This window comes from Hyperoodon ampullatus, assembly GCF_949752795.1.
Source record: "Hyperoodon ampullatus genome assembly, chromosome: X".
In the NCBI taxonomy this organism is placed as follows: domain Eukaryota; kingdom Metazoa; phylum Chordata; class Mammalia; order Artiodactyla; family Ziphiidae; genus Hyperoodon; species Hyperoodon ampullatus.
In genome coordinates, this window is record NC_136913.1 from 93541034 (window position 1) to 93564625 (window position 23592).

Genomic DNA, 23592 nt, shown 5'->3' on the forward strand with positions numbered 1-23592 from the left:
CTGACCCAAAACCTTTATCACCTTTCCACTTCCTTCCAGGGCTCACCTCGCAATCCGCAAGGTGAGCCCTGGGAGGAAGCAGGACTACAAATCATGTTCCCTATCTCAGGGCAATGGAAGGAGGAAGTGGCCCAAGCTTATTTACACAGAGCCCATCACAAATTCCTGGCAGAAGTGGGAACCCTCTTGTACAGTTTGATTTTATATAAATTTCCCACCGAATCTTGCCCAAACCTGTCCGGAAATCGGCACCGGTTCATGCGAAATTGCCACAGTGACATATTTCCTGTCCTTCTACTGTGGCTTTGTGCGTTCAGAGAAAGATTGGAACCTCTTTGACTTGCTTCCTGGATATACTCCTTAGGTTGGAGCTGAATATGTCCATGAACAATGCTGAGAAGTAGTCAGTGGAAGCTGGTGAGGACAGCTTCTCAGTGCTGTGTCCCCGTGTGTGCCTGAGCATGGTAGAGACCATGCCCTGGAGCCAGGGAAAGGACTGCTGCTGATCTGGAGTGTTGAGTGTCACGGGGCAGAGCAGGACACCAGAGATATAAAAATAGCAGGGTGTTCTTACACTTGGAATCGGGCTGTCAGAGGGGGCCTTCAAGCTAGGTGTACATGGACAAGACGATGTCAAATCATACTGCATGGCTCCTATTGCCCGCTCTGCTAACACAGTGTGGTAGGATGGCCCCAAATCCAATAATTTGCCTACCACTCTCAAGAGCTGGACCATATTTGAGGACCACCAGTATTGTTATTTATTTACTACTTTCTCTAAAGTGACTTAAAGCAGATTAACTTTTCAAAAATGCCTCCACCTCAGAAATATTTTTGAAATCATACAGTGTACACACTTTCCCCTCATACATGTTAAATAAATAAATAGCTATAAAAATAGAAGAACAAAGTTAGTCTACGTACCACCTAAAATCATCTTGCACACCACCAGCGTATGTTTACCGCACTTGGGGGAACAGTGCCCTCTGTATAGTGCACGCAGATGGTCCCCACCGCCAACAAGCACGGCTTTATTTCCTCCTGCGATGTAAAGCCAGCAGGGCTTTAGAGGGCCGAATGGCCGGGATGCCTCCCTCACGCCTTCCTCTCAGGGCTAGAGCCCTGGCTTTTATTATTTTCCTCCTTTCAGGTGCCAGCCCCAGCCAAGGCTGGAGTTTGCAGCAGAACACAGGGCCCTTATTCTCGGTCAAGTGCTCCTTCCCTCGAGCCATTTCCCCTGCTGAGAATTCCTCACTAGACCTCACTTAACTCGGACAGTGCCCTCTGTGGAGTGGACTTCCTCAGCCTTGGCCCCAGGGGCTGCTTTGGCTGGAGTGCCCTAAGCCCACATCAGTCGCCTGCCTGTCCAGCCCAGCGCTCACATGGGCCCCAGCAACCTCCGGCTGGGAAGCTCGGAGCACGTGGTGCCCTTAGCTGGGAACACCGTCTTCCCTGGGAAGCCAGCAACCCCCCTCTGAGCCTGCTCCCCGGGTGGTCAGGAGACAAAGGAGGCCCGCAGCAAGAACATGAGCAGTGGGGCTAAAGCATCCTGCAGGCCAGAAAGACTGTGCCAGTGTTGGCTAAACACAAGGACCGTATAACAATCAGGACTGACCAACAAGGGAACCGGCTTGTGGGTAGATGCCTTCAAGCTGAAGCAGTGTGTCCACCCCCTGGGGATGCTTTACAAGACATTCTTGTTTGGCCTGGAGAGTTAAGGCCCTTCAGTGGCTTACGGCCTTTTTTGTTGTTGTTGTTAAACAGATAGTCATTCCCCATCCCCATCTCCCCAAATCTGACCTGGACGCTCTCAGGGCCCCTGGATACAAAGTCTTCAGACGAGCAGAACTGCTCTGAGGGAGGCGGGGCTGAGGCAGGGAGTTCCGCCCACTCGGCCCAGAGCCCCCTAACTTCCACCACCCACCAGGAAATGCCTTGTAGTTCAGGGCAGCCCAGCTCGAAAATCCTCTGGTGAGGAAAATTAAGCCAGGTGAGGACCCAAACCCCTCCAACTTTAAAAGACATATGCAGATTCTTCTTTGTGACCTTGTTTATTTGGAAGCGTAACCTCTATTTGGTGAGGGCGGTGGCACAATCAACCTCCCGTCTTTCTTTCTGTCCCCCTCTAAACTCTCTCCTCTTCTCCTTTCCTCCCTCAAATTCACCTTCTCCCTGGCCTCTCCTCCCCTGCCCCCAACGCTCTCCTCCCTTTCTCCCTTCTTCTTTCCTTTCAGCAGTCCCTAAGGCACTAAGGAGGATCATAGGGCTCTATATAGTGCAGCACCATTCCCTGTGGGAATTGTAAGATCCCTTGCAACCATAGGAATCTATGACTGATTAACTGAGGCACAAGAAATGATTGTTGAACAAACTGAGCCAAGAAGAAGGAGGGCTAGCGGCAAGGAAGCAGAGTGTGTGGTGTTGAGGGTGAGGGCGCTAGGGCAGTGGGCAGGTGTCAGGACAGGTGGGGGCGGTTCCTCTTCTACTCACCCTCCCCACCACAGTCTCCCCAGCAGTGGAGAGGCTGGTGGGTACACGGCTGGCAGAAGACACTGGAGATGATCTACCATGTAGGGAACCCTGAGCTCTCAAGCCATTTCTCAAGGTGAAATGGCACCTACTGTGGCTCTGGACCCTCACCATATAACCCAGGGAGAGATGACCCACTATGAAGGAATCTGAATGCAGTGAAATGTACCAAACACCAACATTCACCAAGCAGACTGGTTTCTGGTAGCTCATCCGTGCATTATTTGGGGGGAAGAGTAGCTATACATAGCAGCCGTCAAATTCTAGTCTTTCTTCTTAGGCAGTCTTTTAGGTCTGGATGTGAACATCCAAGACCTGAAAATCCCCCTAATTCGAATGAGAATTTCCACAAAGACACACATGAAGAACTCAAGAAACGCATTCTGGATTGAGGATCTGAGCTGTGGGGGTGAAGGCGCCACTGGGAGACATTTGGTGGGGGGCTCATTGGCAACTACACACTGACCACACCCCCAAACACCCTGGTTCTCGTTACTAACTCATTCCGAGCCCATCATCCTTGGGTTTTGAAAATGGACCCTAATGTTCTATTCAGCCTAGACCCTCTCTTGGAGTCACGGCTCTACACATTTACCATCTTCTCCTTCCTTTTTTTGCTCATATGAACCCCCTCTTTGTCACTCCCACCATTCTAACATTCAGGGGTTCAATGACATATTCAACTGTCCATGCATCCCATCTACACACATCAAGATTTTAGAGGTGCAGCCTTCCAGAATATCTGAATTGGAAGAGACCCTACAGACCACCTTGTCTCCCCCCTCCCCCATTTTTTAAGTAGGGAAAGCAGCCCACAGAAGGGCAGGGAGTTACTTACTCAAGCTCAAGCATCAGATTGGTGGCAAAATCAGGATTCGAACCCAGATCTTCTGGATCCAAATCTGACCCACTTTCCACCACTTCGAGCTGTAGCTCCTCCAGGAATTGTGCCTCCTCCACGAGTTCAGGGTCCTCTACAAGCTGGGGGTCTTCCACGAGCTGGGGCTCCTCCAGCCTTTCCCCCTTCATCTCACTGTTGCCCAGGGAAACCTTGATTGCCTGGCTGGGGTTGGCTCCTGTCTCTCTCTCTCTCTCTGTGCCTCCCTCTCGCTCTCTAGCTCTCCCTCTGTAGCTGCCTGGCTAGGCGGGAGCAACTGGAAACTCTTTCCCAGGCTCAGAAGAAAAAGTGCTCAGGAGCCTTGGGGCCAGCCTGGGCTGGCTCAGCTGTGGAGGTGGGAGGAAGTTCCCGGCCCCAGCCCCGGCCCCGAGTGCCTTCGGGGGCTCCCAGGCTCTGAGGGAAGGCTGGAGCTCCTGGGGCAAGCGCTGCCCTCCAGATCTTCTGCCGAGGCCGGGCCAGCTTCCTAAACTAACTCCCAGACTGAAGGGGAGGGCCGGATCCTCCGGGGGAGCCCAGACGTCGGCTCTGCCAGCCAGCCCCTGTGGTTGGAACTTTCAAAAAGACCAATGTTTCAGTAACTGATTTCTTTTCCAACCCGAACAGCAGGCCTTTCTGTCCCCCTTGCATGACTGTGGCTGTGGCATGCAGCCCCAGCCTGAGCAGAAGCAAGATTCCAGGGCTGGGACTCCGTTAACACCCAAGCCACTGGTCAATCCCGTTAAATGAAATCAAATTAAAAAACACCGTTTTTGGCATCAGGTAGACCCAAAGCTGGTCTCCTGGCATGGAGGTGTTGTGTACCTACTGGGATGGGATGTCCACAGCCGTCTAGAGACAAGAAGTCATGAAGCCATTGGATCAAGAGAATCAGGAGACATGGTTTCTTTTTTCAGCTGGTCACTAATTGGCTGTTTGCTTTGTGGCAGGTACCCACCCATCCCTGGGCCTCAGTTTCCTCATCTGTAAGGGGTGGGCGTCAGACTGAATGGCTACGGAAGCCCTACCAGTTCTGAGCTTTTGTGTCTCCGGCTAAGACGCATGTGGCAGCCACCAACCCTCAGGAGGGGGAAGCTCAAGGTCTCGAAGAGGCAGTCCCCAGCTCCACTGCCCTCTGAAATCCTTCTCTATTTGCCAGCAGTGCCAGTAGGGTGCCCTGGTGCTTCTGTAGGTTTTGATCTGTTAAAAATTTCAAAGCTCCCAGCAGCTCGTCCCCCCAACAGGAGGAAGACTGGAAGCCTTCTCAGTCATTTCCACCTGACTGTGAATGAAGACGGTTCAGAGAGCAAACCTTGACAGGGAGAACGCTTGACAGACTGGGTTGCAGGTGTTAGCTGGCTTTGGGCAGGATGGGGTGTGTGATTGACGGAGCAAGGGGAGGGGTCGGTGAGGGGACTGGTGAGAGAGGGAGATGAGGCAAGTCTGAAGAGGTTTTCTTCTGGTTCCACATATGACTTGCCTAATGATAACGAAGGCTTCCCTTTACTGAGTGCTTCCTGGGAGCGTCCTCTCACTTAACCTTCCCAACCACACTTCCACCCTTTTCTACACGAGGAAACTGAGGTCCAGAGAAGTCACTTGCCAAAGCCACAGAGTCTGTCAATGGTAGTCTTATCAGACTCTTCAGGAGCACACAGTGGCTGATGTCCTTGTCTACTCCTCAGCGGCTCCTCCAGGAACTTTCAAGGGTGAAGAAGCCCAACCCAGCTCCCCACAAGGGCCAGCACCTCCCACCTCCCTGGGAGAGGAACCGGGGAAAGCAGAGCGGGGGCCCTGCCTCTCTACAATCCTTGCTCCCCCGGTCTCTAAAGCCCTGGGCACACCCTGCAGCCAATACTAGAATATACCAGCAAAGCCTCCCACGTTTGAATAGGAGACTGAAGATACAGCGCTTTGGAGACATGGTCATTTCGGGGGGCCAGTTTCGAGTGTAACTTTCAGCACATTCGTTCTTTTTTCTCTTCACTGACCTTCATCCTGTTCATCTGGCAGGTGATGAGCTCTTCAAAGCCTTTCTGATCCCGAGTTTCAGCTGATAGGCTATTACGGCCCTTAGAGAATCACTCTGCCTAAATCATGGCTGCTTGATCTTGGCAATGAGAAAATTACCTCAGGGGTTTGCTCCTATCTGAGGGCCCCAGTGAGCCAGAGGAACTTCAAAATCCACATCTTAGGGTATTAGCAGTGACTGGGTTCATTTTAACTTTCCTTGCTACTGATTTGGGGCAAGAATCCCTCACAGAGGGACACAAACAGTGCCCAAGGTTTTAACAAGGTGACTTTTCTTTTTGCGGATTTTCTAATCCTGGGGGAAGCCCCCTTAGCCTGTGTTCTCACGACTTCCTGCACCTTTTCTTCATTATGATCAATTGTAATGATATGGTTATTTGTGTAATTATTATTTGATGTCCGTCTCCACCACTAGATTGTAAATTTCCTGCCGCGGGGATCCTGCCTGGCTTGTTGGCTGCCACTTTCTCCCCTGTGTCTGATTTTCATTTGTGTGTGGAAGGAGAAATCCTCCTCTTCCCCATGCACCTGGGGTGGGCAGTCTTATCCCAATGCCCCCCACACTGAGATGCTCCCCCAAATTGTTAGACTGTGGAGGATGGGTGTCCCATTGAAGCTAATTTGGCCAGGAGATAAGGCTGAAGGATGCGGAGGGGACCTAACAGCTCCCGAGTCTATTCCCCAACATGATTCCAGTCCGAGGAGAGTATATGCTAGCTTTCATGACTGTTCTCCAATGGAAATTTCATACACATTTCTATTATGAAAGTATCTTCCTAAAAACATTTTCATCTCTCACACAGGCACTTTCCTTTTCCTTATAAGCACCTACTTCTGACTCCTTCGCTTTCCCCACCTGTGTATCCCCTTCTGTCCATGGTCCTTATAACCAGCCCTCTCACACTTTTATCCAGTTCTTTATTGCTATTGTTACCACCTTCCCCATATTTGTAATATAACATCCCTTGGTAATTTTGTCTAGCTTCTCTGAATGTTGGTAGGCAGGAAGTTCTTTCTGATATCTAATCGCAATTCTTCATGCTACAGTAGAGGCCTATTTCCTCTTGTTCTGCTCCTAGTGTGGTTTGGAAACAGCTAGTCACCATCTCTGAGTTGTAACTTTTCTTATATTTGAAGATCAACCCCTCTTCTCTCTCTCCACAACCCTCAGGCCCACCCTTAACGTTCCTCTCTGATCAATCATCTTAGTTCCTTTAGCCTGGACACACAGCTCCCTGAAGCCCCAAGCTTTAGCCTGTTGGCTAAACAAGCCTCTCTTCCCTTCTGCATTCAGGCTGTTTTTCAGCCTGGACAAATTATCTGACATTTGCAGCCCAGAAAATTTACACCCCAGGCCCCAAAAAGGAGTGCAGCCTGAAGCTCTGTGCCCCACTGCCTCTGTACAATGAGAAGCATTCATAACTCACAAGGAGGCCCGCAAAGGGAAAAGAAAATCCGGACGACCCTCCCCATTCTTTTTCTTTACAGTAAATAATTTACAAAAACAAATTTTCCTCCCCATATGCTATACCCACTTTATCACTGGTCCCCAGGGCCAGCCTTTACGCATTTCCATACTGTCATGGACTATTTTTAGCGAAGGATGACGTTAAGTACTAGCTGCCCTGTGGGCTTCAAACTCATCTCTTCCTCTTGTCAGAATGCTGTCAGTCCTCCTCTTTTGGACCTGCTGGCCACTCATGGCCTAGAAATATTTCCAAGAGTGTGAGCAGCTACCTAATGTTATATAACTTCAGGGGTTCCTGAGAAAGCCTCTGTCTAAACACGTCTCCTTTGGCTTGGGTCTGATGATTAGAATTTCAGCAATAGAGATTAATTTCTTTAGCTCAATATCACTTCCTCAGGAAGCCTTGTCTGATCCTTTGTTATACTCTCTTGAGAGAAGCTTATTCCCTTTCCCCCTTGGCACATATTTGTAATTATACTTTTACTAGAGTGGCTCTTCTGGTTAGTGTTCATCTCCCCCACTCTATGGAGTATCCCATGATGGCTGTGACCATGCCTTTTGTGAGTTTCCCACTCTATTCCCAGTGCCTAACGGTGAGCCTGTTACATGGAAGGCACACAAGAATTTGTTGTTGACTGAATCTGTTCATGAACTTAAATGTGAATTCTCCAGAGCACTGATGGGAAAGGGTGTGGGCGTGGATGCCCAGGACACTAGCTCGGGGACAGGGCCCCAGAAAGTAAGGTGCTGACCACAAGCAGCATCCTCCTTCCCCAGATGATCTGGGGCTGGTTCCTTTTTGCTACTCCAGCTCCCTCTCCTTTCCCGTCAGCTCGAGGCTTCTCTCCTTCCTCAGCCCAACCCCAGGACCTTCATTTATAGGGCACCTGGGAAAGAAGCGTTTGACCGAAGTAGAAGCGAGGCTAAAATGACACCCTGTGGGGCATCCAGCGGCTTTCTTGCAGAGAGATTTGGGCAAAAGGCATACATATTATCAGGGCAGCACCTTGGCACGCCCCTGCTTCTGTCACCCCCCTTAGAAGGGGCCTGGTGGAGACTGAGGCCAGAGGTGCTCAAATGTGAAGCCATACCCCCAGGCTCCTCGGGTGCCCACCCTCAACTGCACTCCCAAGCTCAACGCTGCTGGTTCTGATGAGCTTTCCACAAGCATCCACGAGAGGTGCCTTCCTGCTCCTGGGCCCTGAAGGCCTCCACCTATCCAAGCCTAGTTAGGTCTCTGAGGGGAGGCTACTAGGGGCCAGCTTGCCCCGAGTCAGAGAGCGGCCATGAGAGGAGCGCCAGAGTAGGCCTCTCCTTCCTGAAGCCGGGTGACTCTGGGCTTCAGCCCAGGAAGAATGGAAAGTGTTCCTCACTGTCCCCACCGCAGCCAGCTCGTTCTGACCCCTGAGCCCCGCGGGACTGGCAAGGTTCCCTTTCCCACTCCCAACTAGAGAGCCCTACAACTCTTCCCACCGGGCCACAACCAATCCATTCTTTAAGGCCCTGCTGGAAGCCACAGCCAGAAAGAGACTCTCCTTTCCTAGTCTGCTTTGGCATTGCCTAAGCTCCGGACTTGCGGATCCAGGGAACAGCAAGCTCAAGGCCTTTCCCTCAAGGAGCAGAAGCCCCAGTGTGGCCTGCGGTGGCTCCGGTGGAACTGCTTTGTTCCCCGCAGGCCTTGGGATGCAGCTCTGTCACTCTCAGCTCCCCGCAGCCCAGCCCGTGCCTCTGCTGCCTCTCTTCTGTGTCCTCTACAGTGCTTAGCGGGGTAGACATTCAATAAATCCGCAGTAGGCGCTAGATAAATAGCAGGCCCCTGGTCGATAAATGATGGATTGATTAACTGAAGTGCTTGGTCACTCAGTGCAGGGCCTGAGTTCGTTCATTTCCCTGTGTACCTTGGGAAGGCAGAGTATATTGCCTTAAAACTGGGCAGGGTTTTTCTTATTCTTTTTTCTTTGTTTCTTTATTTTACTGCAACTGACTATGAACTGAAAGGGTGAGGAGACAGGGAGAAGTGAAGGGCTGGAGGCCTGGGAGGGGCCCCAAGGAAGGGAGATTCTGCACCTCCACCTCAACCCCTGCCCCCAGTTTTCACTGGATTCAGGGAACCTGGGGTCCCTAGCTCTCCTGAGCCCTGAGATGGTAGTCTTCAGCTTGTCTGAGGATTCATGACTCTGAGATTTGGATACAAATCATACCTGCTAGTAATTCCCAATGCCACCTTTTTGACTATCTCCCTGTTTCTTCCTCTTTTTCTCAGACAGGACAGCAGTGTCCCCAGCTACCCTCAACCTGTGAGCCATTTACCCCCTGGCAACACAGTGTGACAGGCTGGGCAAAGACGAGGAAAGAGAAGAAGAGGACTTATTGGTTTAGTCACAAACTTTGAGCCAATGCACTATTAGATTGATAGGGCTATTCTGTAATGTAGATATTCGAGTAAGCTTATTAGAGAAATACGTCATAGAATTCAGCAAGCCCCAGTTCACTGGGGGCTCAGTTGCACCAAACCGGTAATGCAATTTTCTGAATAGGCTAGGAAGAGAGCTAAGTATCACTGTGAATTCAGGCCAGCCTGGGGACTTTTAGACTTTGTGGAGAATGGATTGGGAATTGGCTTAGGCCTTCCTTTAAAAAGTTCCTCCAGCTTCCACTAAACCCTTCTCCCTAAAGTCTCCAGAACAGTACTTGAACCAACAAGCAGGTACAAAAGGAAGAAGAACTTCTGATACCTGTTTTGGGGCCCCTCCAGATGCACCAGGCTGACTCTTTAGCACCGTACCATCAGGTGATAGCAGGAGATGCCACCCGCCCCCCAAAAAACACCCCAAACCACACTAAGCCCACAGCAGCTCGCCTGCCTGGTTACATTTGCTGCTGAGTATGGGGGCTCAAGAGGGAATCACCTTCACAGCCTGGCACTTGGCTCTGAGCAGATGCTGGCCTGACACTAGGGAGAGCAGGCTGTTCCTTTGGAAGTGTAGTGAGCTCTACTTAGACCCCCATCAGGCTTCTGAATGCCTGGCCCCAGGGAAGCCTGCCACTGAGCAAGCAGAAGCTTGATGCCTCAGTAACCTGGCTCTGTTACATAAGGCACTACGCGAGATATGAGTCAGGGACCTCAGGCTGGCCCAGGCCCAGCCTAGTCTGGGAGTGAGGGTAAAAGGGTGTGTGTGTGTGTGTGTGTGTGTGTGTGTGTGTGTGTGTGTGTGTGTGTGTGTGTGTGTGTGTGTGTGTGTGTGTGTGTGTGTGTGTGTGTGTGTGTGTAAAAGGGTGTGTGTGTAAAAGGGTGTGTGTGTGTGTGTGTGTGTGTGTGGTGTAAGCCAGGAAGGAGCCGCTGGAACCACTTCCCTTCCTCTCACTTCTCACCCCCTTCTTCCTCAGGGATAGCTGTAGCCAATCACTGGCCTAGAGAGCTCGGAGAGGGAATCCTGGCCAGACCCTAAGCTGTGAGCAGCTGCTCTCCATCTCCCCTGAAGAGAAGACAAGAGGAAGTAGGTTGAATACCCAAGGCTGTTTCGTGAGTAAATTCTTCCTTCGAGGAAGGATGGGGAAGGTCCCTGTGGGACTTTGTCCACAGGCAGGGGCCTGATTTCAGGCTGGGTCTATTTGAGGAAAGTGACTCCCAGGGGAGGAAGGCTGATAGCGTGCCTGGGGCATCACTGACCAAGCATGCTTCTAGCTCTTGTTTCCCCCTGGGCTAGTGTCTGCACATTGGGAAGCTTCCCAGTCAGTCTCCATGCTGGCTGGGATCTCACACCTCTTAAACTATTTCCAAAAGAGCAGTAGCTACTTTGGGGCAGGGATTTCCAGCTAGAAGGTACAAGTGAATTAGACTTGTCTGTAGGGAAGATTCCCTCCTGCCTGGATTAGCATTTGAAAAAGCTTGTTTTCTGTTCTCCAAGATCCCTTCTTATCACCGCTCTGACTCCTTCGCTAAGCTGGATTTCAGTATGGTACATGGTAGCTTCCATAAGCCATTTCCTTGCCTTGACTCCTCATCAAACCTGCTTTGAGGCTGGGATCTATCCTTCAGGCGTTCACAGAGATCCCATTAGCCCACAGTGTCCTGCTCTGCCAAAGCTGCGGCCCGACCACGAAGCCCTAACCCTTGTCCCATTACTGCAAGCATTGGGACAGCACATGTCCTGGGCCATTATTGCCTTCTTCGTCTAAAAGGGAAATTTCATCTTTTTTGACCCCTGTGGTCAAGGAATGCTCTCCCTTGAGTGCACTGAGCACACAGATGCCCCACCAAATGGGTCCAAGCTTCAGGCCCACTCAGCACGTTGGCTTCTCCAGGGGTAGAGAGACTATTGCATGACACCAACCAATTTGTTATGTAAACCCAGCCAGCCATGGCAGATTATGTCTTTGTAGTTATCTTGAGGGGTGCCTTACATAAGAGGAGAAAGTTCAGGTAGGAGCAGAATCGCGATGAGCAAACACCATGCAATGGCCACCACCAGGTGCAGACATGGCCGACCTTATTCCTCTTGACCAGCCCACAAGGTGTGGGCAATGCTCTGCTGGGCTCCATCACCCAGGGGACCTGGAGACCCTGCAGCTGTGGCCAAACACATCCATCTCCATTTTCCCAGACTTCCTGGCCTTCAGGACCTGTTATGGAAAGGAGCCAAAGCTCTACCTGGAATTGAAAGCTTGTTAGTTTATCTGGAAGTGCAAATATAAGCAGGATTGTTAACCTTCTCTTCAGGCTGGGAGGGAAAATAAGGTCACCCTGGAAAGAGTTATTTTCTGAGGTGTGGGCTCACATGGGTCCATTCCTGACAAGCCAGAGGTGCAGGAGGTGAAATCTGTGTTCTGTTCTTGCCACCTTTCTTGAAGAGCACGAGCATTCCATCCGGACCTCTCGAGCTCCATGCTGCCCAGAGCTCCACACTGATGCAGGCCTTTCAAGGACTCTGGTCCCGTCTCTCTGCTTCTCTTCTTCAAACTTGGCTTTCCCATGTTCCATGCCCATAGAACCCTACTCCCAGTGAGCTGTCACACCAGGGAAAATTCTGATAAACAAATCCACACATAGTAGTTAATGACAAGCAAAGCTGTTACATGTTACTCTTTTAAAAAGGACACCTTCGGGTAGTAAACCCCCGTAGACCCTGGCCATTCATTAGAGAGACACGCTCAAAACTTTTGCCAGTTCCTAATTCATGAGCATCCTGAAATCACATCATTTCCCTCATATGACTTCTACTATTTCTGTTGTTTTGTTAAACTTCTTAGCTTTCTTTTCATTGTGATCGCTAGCACTAGCAGTTGACTCAGGGAGGGGGTGTTCTCCCCAAAGAAGTAGACATTCACTCACTTCATGGGCATTACTACACTTGAATGGATTGACTAAGAGTAGAGGACCAAACAACTGAGTTGAAAAGTAGGTGCTGGGCAACTCCACTCCTAGGTAGAGACCCAAAAGAACTGAAAGAAGGGACTCAAAAAGATACGTGTATACCAATGTCCAAAGCAGCGTTCTTCAGCAGAACCAACAGGTGGAAAGAAGCCAAGTGTCCGCGGACAGATGAATGGATTAAACAAAATGTGGTGTGTCCACACAATGGAATATGATTCAGTCATAAAAAGCAATGAAGTACTGATACATGGATGGACCTTGAAAACATTACACTAAGTGAACGAAGCCAGACACAAAAGGCCACATATTGTATGATTCCACTTATACGAAATACCTAGAATAGGCAAATTCGTAGAGACAGAAAGTAGAATAGAGGTTACAAGGGACTGGGGGGGCAGGGGAGAATAGGGAGTTATTTAATAGGTACAGAGTTTCTGTTCGGGACGATGACAAAGTTCTGGAAATGGATAATGGTGATGACTGCACCATTGTGAATATACCTAATGCTACTGAATTGTACGCTTAAAATGGTTAAAATGACAAATTTTATGTTATATTTTACTGGTATATATGTACATACTAATATATATATATATATATATATATATATATACACTTTATATACATATATAAAACACACACCTGTGTAATATATAGAGTAGCTGCCGGTAGAGCAGTAGGTTCGGTCACTACCCAAAGCCTCTTAGCACATGGAATTCACATCTGTGCCTCAGCAAAAAGGCGATTTCTTACATATTGAGGTTCTCAAATGAGGTATACAAACCATGAATGTTAACTTTGCAAATGCATTTGTGTTTTAAACAGAGAATATGCCTTAATCCAAGAGTGCCTATTTGTCAGACCACTAGGCCCTCAGGAAATAGTTATTTTAAATTAACTCGGGCTAGGGAAGGACTTTCAAAGCTTGATACCAAAGGCAAAAATCACGAAGGCCAAGAATGACAGACTTAACCACACAGAAACCCAAAACCTCTCTACGGCAAAGTACGCCATCCTCAAAATCAAATGGCAAATTAGTTGACAAAGGGTTGCAGTCTCTAATTCAGGATTTCTTATGGTGTGGTCCAAATACCACTGTGCTATGGGATAGGAGTTTTAGATGGTACAAGGACAGAAAACTGATCTTAGACTATGAATTTAGGCACTACAGCAGGCAGGCAGGAGAGTTTTGTCCCTCAAATCACATCATGTAAGTGGCTACGTCCTCAGAAATCAGGTCCAGGAATATACATTTATGAAATCATTAATCTGAAGATTCAGAGAAGCGCACATAATTTTTATGTAATTTTTTGTCGGAAGCCTGATCTCTGAATCTACATCTTTCCCTTTACTGTTATATATTACATCAATAGGGAAGGTTAAATGAATTAGCACACATAAAACAATTAGAAATCTTTGCTATTATTATTTTCTGAGCATCTAAGTGTGGGGACCAGTTGTTGCCAGCTCAGAAGCTTAAAGGTAGACTCCTGGGGGCTCTCCGAGCTGGAAGGGAACTCAGATTCAGAGCAGCTCAGATCACATTGGCTGATGTGCTTGGGGGCCTAAGGCAGAATAGAGCTGATTAAGTAGTTTTGGATAAAATCTCAGAAATAAATTTGAGGTTACAACAACAATGACAACAACAGAGTATGGCAAAAGCTCCCATTCCAGCTTGCTACACCTTACTGATCGGAGAATTAAGGCCCCTCAAATTTCAACTTTGCAAGTTTTTTAATAGGCTGTATTTCAATTGGAAATTTTAGCTCTTTGTCCAGCATATTACATCTGCCTCTTAAGCTTTCCAGTTTTAGAAGCATTTTCAAATGATACGGTATAGTCCCCTAATAATAGGGTGACCAACCATCCCAGTTTCCCTGGGACTGTCCCAGTTTGACCATTGAAGCTCCTGTGTTGGTTGAAAGTCCTGGGATGGTTGGTCACCCGACCTAAGAAGGACATTTTAACCATTTGGTTAGTTTCTGGGCTAATATTTACCTCTGCTTAACAATTCTTTCTTCATAGACAATTCTTTAGTGTCTTACTGACCTTAGGTGGAGTCTTGGCTCTGCTCTTCATTGTAAGGCATCGGGCAAGTTATTTGATTTTCCCGAGCCTCAGTTTCCTTCATTAAAAAATGAAGAATGGTGATAACAGTACCCATTTCATTGGGTTGGTGTAAATATTAAATGACGTTATGCAGCTATAGTGCTTAGTACATACTGTAAACACTCAATAGATGTTATCTATTAATCTATTATAGTTATTAGTTACCTAACACAAGATTGAAGGGATGGTGTGTAAACCACATCATCTCCCCCCCACCCCAGGAGTTTAGAGGCACCATTTACATACCAACGAGCTACATGGCCATTACCACTGATTCACATGTATATACACAGCACTGTTCATCAGGACTTCTACCAGGCTATTAGAATTCCTGCATGAGGTTCATACCGAAAAAAAAAATCACATTTAAACCTTAATAAGAATTTCCCAAGACTAAAGTTGTAAAATCTTTACAGAGGACCACACCAACAATTAAGCAGTCATCTAGCCAAAAAAAAAACCTTTATTGAGTACTGCATGTATAACTAAAAGCCAAGGGAAAGCCAAGTAAGTGGAAAACATGCCCTACCCTCAAATTGCTTACACTCTTGTGTTCCAAGGAAACCAAGAGCTAAGCTAGGAGCCCGGGACAGGTCAAAGCAGACACACCAGATAGAAATCAAGAACTTGCCCCACCCTTTCTCCCAAGAATATAGGAGCCCTTGCCGCAGGGGGGTGGGCTGTGGGAGGAGGGGCAGGAGGAGTCGCTTCTCCAGAAGAGACGGCCTTGGAGGTAGACAAATTAGAAGAAAAAGACACCCAGGCAAGAATCTGAAATATCAAATCATTAAATGGTACTGAAGGAAGAATGGTGGCTGTGGTATGAAGATAGAAAACCAGGGAATAAATGAAGTGAGAAGAGGAAATTTTCACTCGGGAGAAGACTGCCCAGCTCAGATTTTGGAGAAACCCCGTGACCAGTAATAATGGCCTCCTACTTTGCTAATGAGCATGTCATTCTAGGCAAAACCTCAACCAAACTGAGAATCTCCAATCTCTAAGGTCCCAGTTGTCCCGGCAAATGAGAGAATGCTTTGTCCTGCTATTGTCCCGCTAGAACCGTTAAGGCCCGTTACCACAGGACCCTGTCACTCCCCAGCCTCATGGAAACCTGAGGGCTTGAGATGCTCCCTCCACCAATGCTCTCAGCCCCCCACCCAACCTGGTGGCATTTCCAGGCTTTGCCAAGGACCAAACGTCAACAAGCAAGTGTCAGTGGAGTAGGTGACAAGGAGGTCTTGCCACTCAAGAAACCCAGGCCACCAGAAAGCCTCCCAAGGTGTGGCACAAGTGAACACTTGGATTTCAGGCTTTCAGTCTCACCCCTCACTCGCTTAGGTCTGACCCTCCCAGGCCTCCAACTTAGGAACCAGAGCCGAGGAAGCGTCCCCTCTTATGTGTCATCAAGCCACCTTGGAGCCGTTTCTCTCCCAGCTGAAAGAGTGTAAGTGCTACAGGCGCGCTTTCCAGGTGTCTTGCCACCCCTCCCCCGCTGCCTAGGAGCCCAGGTCCCAGCAGATTGTTAGGAGCCTGTTAGGGCTTTCGCTCAGCAGGGTTGCAGCTGCTGTGGTCTGAATACGCTTGTAGTAATCTTTCACCAGAAATGAAGATTCCCTCGAAACCTTTTCCATACATAGTGTGGTTTCTTGGAGACAATGAGATAAATTGATGCGTAAAGTAAAATAATAGATGAGAAAGGGCTTCGATGGCGTGGGAAATGCCTGAAAATATAACCTGTTATAATAATGCTAATTAAGTTGCTTGTCCCCTCCTGGAACTTCTGGATCTGAGGACACAAACCTGGGCTGAGCACTAAGTGAGGGTAGTTCTTGCCTAGCTCCATGGCTTTTAAACTTTCTTATTTGTGCCTCACTGAAAAGCCATTCAATTATTCAAGTATTCTGTGGGAGCTCAAAATTTCTTATTACCTTGTCTGAGCACATTACCTGCCCACAACCTGGCATCTCAGAACTAGAAGGAACCTTAGAGACCAGAGAGGTCAGGCGACTTGCTCAGGTTCACACAGGGAAGTAGAGCCATAATTTGTACTGCAACCCAGGTCTCCCACAGTGGGGTTTCTCTTTCTCTTACATAACCTGTGATGTTGAGAAAGAAAAAATCCGCCCGCTCGCACGCGTGCACGCACACATGCACACGTGCGCGCGCGCACACCCCCCCACCCCCCACCCCCCCCACACACACCAGTGCCCTGTTCCTATGGCTCTAAGAACACCAAATCCACCATGGGGGTTCCTGAAGTTGCCTCCCCTGCCTCAAAATTGCCTCAGTTGTCCCCCCAAGACCGGCTCTTACCAGAGTGTCTCAGACTGGAGGACTGCAGTCACCTTTGGTCTTCCCATTGTGTTTCTCTCCTTCCCTCTCTCTTCCTTGCCCTTCAGCAAGATTTCTAGAAAGCCTGACCCGCACTCCAACACACGCCTGCTATGACATGGATCATCCACCCTCCTGTCCTTAGGATGCTCTTTGGGGCTGCTTTTAGCCGTCATTGGAAATTGAAGGCTGTGATCCATGGAGAAGTGCGGGGTCCCGCCCCATCCGGAGTTTCAAGAAATTCTCGTAAGTCTCTAATTTTGCCTATCCCCCGCTCTCCCCCACACCAGCAGCAGCTTAATTTGTCTCGACATTTTGCTTGCCCTCATCCTCAGTCAGGGCCACTCAGTAATTTAAAAGCCCTTGCAGTTTCCATCTGAGTTTGCATATTTGGAAATGGGCTTTTTGATAAGGGTGGGACACAGATCCCAAGAGCATCCCATGGCACATTCTCCAAAGTGGCTGTAGAAAGGTGGGCATTTGGGGAGAAAGTGCCTCCAGCTACACCCAAACCATCTAGGACTCTGTCCACCTTCTGGGCTCCAGCATCTCCCTAGGAAAGACTCTGCAGGCACCTTTCAAAACAGGGCTCCCACCAGCCAGGCTTCCCCTCAGCCGTACAGGAATCCAGGTAGTCTCAGGGTCTAGTTGTGGCAGCCCCGGAGCCCAACAGCCCCCCCAGTGCCCCTCTTGGCCTTCTCGGTTGCCCCTTTCTGTCAGAGGGGCGGGTCCAGCCGAGGCGGCTGCGAGCCGGGCCCGTGTGCCCACCCGCGTGCCCTGCCACCCACCTGTGGAAGAAGAGCAGGATGGAGAGCATGGTTTGGTCGATGTTGCGGTTGCAGATGCCCTCGTTGATCAGGTAGCAGGGGTCCCGCAGCACGGGCTCTAGCGAATCCTGCCGCATTATGCTGTTGAGCTTGTCGGTGTTGAGGTTCTCAAAGATCAGCTTCTCCTGCAGCTTCCGAAAGTTGCTCACGGTGGGGCTGCCCGGGTTGTTGTTGTCCCCGCTGCTGTCGCGCTGGAGCCTGCTCCGGTGGGCCAGGGCCAGGCAGCAGTTGCAGCAGTCGAGGCCGACAGGTGAGCGGCAGTCGGGCTTGGGCTGGGCCATATTCTCCGCCTCGGGGGACGCCTGGCCCGCGAGGTCAGGGGCGGCCGGCAGGTGCGCGCCCGCCGGGCCGGCCTGAGGGGACTCCAGGGTGTCTGGGAAAGACAAGCTGTGAGGAGAAGAGTTGGAAATGAGCGCCGAGAGCCGGCCACCCTCGGCTCGGCCCCCTTCTGGCTGCGCCGCTCGGGGTGCGAATAGAAACAGCTGGACAAACAGCTCTGAGCGGATCCTTCGGGCTCACTTCCTCCTCTTCCTCCTCCTCTCCCACCCCGTCCTCCTCCTCTCCCACCCCGTCCTCCTCTCCGGGCCAGGGCCGCCCCCCTGAGGTGCCACACGCGGCCCCAGAGCCGTCCCAAGTTTCCCAAGTGTAAGCGGGGGCCCGGGGCGGACCTGTGGTAGCAGGAAGGGCGGGCGGCGGGGTAGAGGGAGAGCCGGGGCGCGCCCTCGCTCCCTCCCTCCTGGGTTCCCTCCCTCCCTCCCCGGCTCGCGGACTCGCCAGATCTCGGGCTCCCCGGGGCTGCGCCGGCGGAGCGGCATCAGGAGTCCAGCGCGTGTGAGCCAGCGAGCGAGCCGCGCGTCCGGGAGTCGGCGCGGGGCCGTGACTGCACGCAAATGACCCGTGAGACGCCGGCGGCCCACGAGGGGCCGCCGCTGCCCCCCGCGTGCTCCCAGGAGCCGGCGCGGTCCTGCCCCCGCCCCCAGCCCCGCCCCACCCCCCGCACCCGCACGGCTGCCCGCACCCTCGCCCGAGCCGCCGGGATCCCGGCCCAGCTCTCCCTCCCTGAGCGCGCTCCGTGGCGCCCAAGCTCGGGCTCCCTCGCCGCTTCTGGCGCATCTTCGGCCAGAAATCTCCGAGAGCCGCCGCGCGGGGCGGCCTCGCCACCCCGGTCTCGAGCTCGGCGGGCCGGCCAATGTGCCTGGTCCCACCGCGGACGGGTGCCCCTACAGGAGAGGCGCCGCCTTCGAGAAGCGGGGTGGCGGTGGTGGGGGTGGGGTGCAGAGAGAGCGGTGGCCCCTGAGGAGAGCCTGAGGGCGCCGGGCACGCCTCGGGAGGACCCAAGACGGGCCTGGAACAAAACTCACAGAAGCACACTCAACTGCTCCTTGGTCTCGGTCCCTTTCTTATCCCTTCACTCATCTTCCCCTTTCCTCCCACTTGCTCTCTCCTGTCTCCCCTGAGCCCCAGCGGAGGCGGTCTCTGAGCTCGCTTCAGGGAGTGCCAGCCCCTCAGCGGGCTTCCCGCCGCCCCTGTTCCCTCGCTCTCTCAATCCCCCATCCCCCAGCCTGCCTTCTCTTGGCCCTTCTCCCATTCTTTCTCTCAGTTTTCCTCTTTATTTACTCCTTTCTGCTCTTTCCTTTCTTTCTCGCCGCTTTTTTTTTTTTTTTTTTTTGCGGTACGCGGGCCTCTCACTGTTGTGGCCTCTCCCGTTGCGGAGCACAGGCTCCGGACGCGCAGGCTCAGGGGCCATGGCTAACGGTCCCAGCCGCTCCGCGGCATGTGGGTTCTTCCCGGACCGGGACACGAACCCATGTCCCCTGCATCGGCAGGCGGACTCTCAACCACTGCGCCACCAGGGAAGCCCGCCCCCTTTTTTTATTCCTTTTCTGGATTCATTTTCTTTATTTCCTCATTTCACCCCTTTCCTCCCCGATTCCTCTTTCTCTCGCCTTGGTTTCTTTCTTCCCCTTCCTTTCCCTCATTTTATTTCCCCCTTGCTTCCCTCATCTCTGCACCTCCTCCTTCTCCCTAGTTTTGTCCCATCCTCCTCTCTTCACTTAATTTCCCCGATTTTTCCAAACTTCGTCTCCCCTCCTTTTTCCGATCCCCACCTGCCACCTTAGGTGATCTCTGTCCTTACCCTTTCAAGGTGTGCATGTAAATTGATACCGCCACTATGGAGAAATTGATACATACCAATAAATTGGTACATACCACTATGGTTTGGAGGTTCCTTAAGAAACTAAAAATAGAACTACCTTATGACCCAGCAATCCCACTACTGGGCATATACCCTGAGAAAACCATAATTCAAAAAGAGTCATGTACCACAATGTTCATTGCAGCTGTATTTACAATAGCCAGGACATGTAAGCAACCTAAATGTCCATCGACAGCTGAATAGATAAACAAGATGTGGCACATATATACAATGGAATATTACTCAGCCATAAAAAACACAATTGCGTCATTTGTAGAGATGTGGATGAATCTAGAGACTGTCATACAGAGTGAAGTAAGTCAGAGAGAGAAAAGAAAATATCGTATATTAACGCATATAGGTGGAACCTAGAAAAATGGTACAGATGAACCGGTTTTCAGGGCCGATATAGAGACACAGATGCAGAGAACAAACGTATGGACACCAAGGGGGGAAAGTAGCAGGGAGGTGTTGGTGGGGGGAGGATGAATTGGTAGATTGGGATTGACATATATACACTAATATGTATAAAATGGATAACTAATAAGAACCTGCTGTATAAAAAATTTAAAAAAGAGTATAGGGCAATTGTGTCCAATAGAAATATGAGAATCACATACATAAATTTTAATTTTTGTATAGCCATATTTTTAAAGTTAATTTTAATAATGTTTGAATAATGTAATTGAAAAACATCAATCTAATAGCCCTGTATCAAACTCTAAATTTTGATAACAGAGAGAATATACTTTCTTTTCAGTTACTCAGAGGACTTTTACTAAAATTAAGTTGTATAAGACTACAGAGAAAAGATCAAAAAATTCTAGAAAGTAGAGGAAGAATAGCATAGCGGTTAGCCTGTCTTGGGTAGATCCCACCTCCAGCTTTGGCTAGCTGACCATGGGCAGTTTTCCCTTGAACTTCCTCTTTTCAAAATATCACCAATTAGAATAAGAACAGGCCATAATGCTCCAGCAATGTCCTGGTGGCCCCTGTGGCAGCTAACAGTCAATTAATGCTTCAGTTGCAAGGAGGTCTCTTAAGAGGGAAGGTGGAGGGCAGGGGTAGAAGCCAGGATGGCCACGGTAGCTGGGAGCTTTGCAGAGGTTGGTGGGGGGGTGGGTAGGGGAGGAGGCAGGTGGCTCCAGGCAGCCGCTATTCACCAACCATTATGGATATATCTCAACATTTTAACAACTGGTGCAGCTTTATTATAACAATGTAAATGAATAACTAAAAATAAAAAAGAGGTGCAGTGATTGGATGTTCATGGGCACTGGGCGTGGGGGAGGGGGGCATCTCATGAAACTTTGACCTGAGGGGTTCTTGACCCTGAGGAGAAGGTGCCTCTAGAGCTGAGCTGAGGTGAAAGGGCAGACTTGAGCATGGCAGGCTGATGCCCTGGGTCAAACCCCAGCTTTGTGAGATGTAGGGATGCGCTGGGTGGGTAAGTGGTAGGGTTCTGGGGTGTCTCCGAACTTGGAGACTTGGAATACTTTGAATGCATAGGATTCAATAATCATTGGTTCCTGAAAAATATTTAAAATATTCATGATGTTCAGTTTTCACTCAAAACTCAAATGGATTTCAGTTTCAGTCAGCACTCCCCACCCCCCTTCTTTCACAAGCCCATGGCCCTTGCAATGGAGCAGTATATACTGCCATCTTGTGTTCAAGACTTCAAACATTTCCTGCCTGATTCAGGTCTTGCAGAGACACTGAATTCCACTAGTGGAATTCCATTTGCCTGCTAGTGGAATTCACACTGCACTGGTCCTGAGAGCCAGAGGAAAGAGGAGGTGGTTCCTGTACACTAAAAGGGCTTCATGGCCAGACTGACACCAGTCGGGGCAGAGCCACCCTCTTCTAGTGGCGCTCCACTTGCCTGAGTCCCTGTAGCTTGGGCTTTCATAGATTTGACATTCCCTCTGTATGCCACGAGGATCACCCCCATGATTAGGAGCAAAGGACAGCCAATAAACTCCTGTTTCCAAGGCTCTTGGGTCTTATATGGGGCCCAGCAATTTCCGGAAATGGAAGGAGGGCCATACTCTCTCTGCTGTAGGACCCAGAAAACCAAACTCAAGCTGTACCCCTGCTTCCTGACAGGATCCCAAGATAAGACATGAAAGAGGCATTGGGAGGTCACTGACCAGTCCAGCAAAGCTGAGTGTATGCTGTGTTCTCACAGACTACTGAAGATTGTTTGTTCTCTCAAAACCCAATCCTTTAGATGCGTTAATTTCCCCTTTTCTTCTTCTTCGCTTTTTTTTTTTTTAATGTTCTTGGGTAAAAGCCAGAAGAGGTAGTAGAATATGAAATTTCATATGCATTGTGTAGACTTACAGCCTACTAAATTGTTTTTTAATTACAGTGTTTATGATTTTCCCTCTTGTTTATGATTATTTTATGTTAAACATTATAAAAAAATATATTAGCTCCGTAAATGTTTATTTAAGTTGTGTTTTGAGACCTGCTGGGGCCTTTTGCTTCTACACTTGCCTGAGTCCTCTTATCTTTGTGCATAACCTTGGGACGAGGCCCTGGTGGAAGTATTTCCTTCTTGGCATTTGGCACCATTAAACTCCAGATTTTGTCCCCTTGACATTTCTCTTGTTGTAGTCTTTGCTCGCAAGCAGTATTGTTAATAATTCAGTACAGCTTCGCATACTATATCCAGGCTGATCAAGAGCAAATATAACTTAGAAAGAGGAAAATCTAGATAGTTCAGATATAGAGTTCAGAAAGCTGTTGTGTGTTTGCATACAAGTCCAGCTTGTATTGACATATAGCATACCTCCGCGGGAAGGCTGACTGGGCAGGGCCTCCTTGACTCCTCTCTGTGAAGCCTTGCTTTGCTCACATATATTGTGTTGGATGGAGAGACTCCAAGTAGCAAAACGTTCTTACATAAACCCAGCAAGCAGAAGGGGACCCCACTTGCAGACAGAGCTGGTGGCTTTCTGGGTGGAGTAGAAAGGGGAGAAAAGGGACACCTCCTTCCCAGATGGAGTCATCAACAGTCACATACCCTCCACTTGCCCTGTGCCAAGTATGGGGTTAGTGGGGATTCAGAGGTAGAGAAGACACAGCCCAAGCCCCCAAAGAACTCATGGTCTAGTTGGCAAAACAGATACGTAAACAGACAAAAACAGCACAAACGGGAAGTGATGATGGAGGCCTGGTGTGTGTGTGGGGAGCACTGCTGTGGGAGTGTGAAGGAGGGGTCAGCTCTGGAAGGAGGGAAGGGCAATCTACATGGAAAGAGGAGAGAACAGAGGCCTGGAGGTGAGAGCAGGGTGTATGTTGGGGGCTGCCTGTGGATTACAAAGAAAGTTGGTGTTACTGGAGAGTAAGATGTGAGAGATGGAACAATGAGAGTCAAGGCTAGAAAGGGATTTCAGGACCAGGTCTCAGGGGACCTTGTGTGAAGCATTAAGGAAATCCTCCCGCTTCACAAGTTTGCCACACATTTAGCAATTATTAAGAAAAGGAATAGATATTACTTATTGAGGTCATGCTATGTGCTGGGCACTTTACATATATCATCTCATTTAATCCCCACAACAATCCTATGAAGTAGGTACTATGATTCCAGTGATGAGCTGGGCTTGGGAAAGTTAAAGAAGCTCTCATGTCACATAAGTAGTAAGTAGTGGCATTTGAATTTGAACCTACCCCTTTCCGACTTCAAAGCTTATGCCTTTAACCATTAGGTGACTTTTTAGTGATGGTTTATTATACATTTACAAAGTATAACATCTGTTTTAAGAAGATTGCATACTGCAAAAAAAGTGCAATCAATGATTTATTAACAAATATATATATATATATGACCACAATCTTCTTTTT

At 49.5% G+C, this 23592-nt stretch overlaps 1 protein-coding gene across 1 annotated transcript in view; it reads right to left on the reverse strand.

Annotated features, from left to right (window-relative positions):
• TSC22D3 (TSC22 domain family member 3) overlaps nt 1-17824 on the reverse strand; it is a gene marked incomplete at its 5' end in the record, with an annotated part of 56907 nt that extends 39083 nt beyond the window's left edge. The window contains one exon of the mRNA XM_079728206.1: nt 17505-17824. Within this exon, the coding sequence (XP_079584332.1) occupies nt 17505-17824 (320 nt within the window). The remainder of the gene's footprint in view (nt 1-17504) is intronic.
• Nucleotides 17825-23592: the final 5768 nt, after the last annotated feature.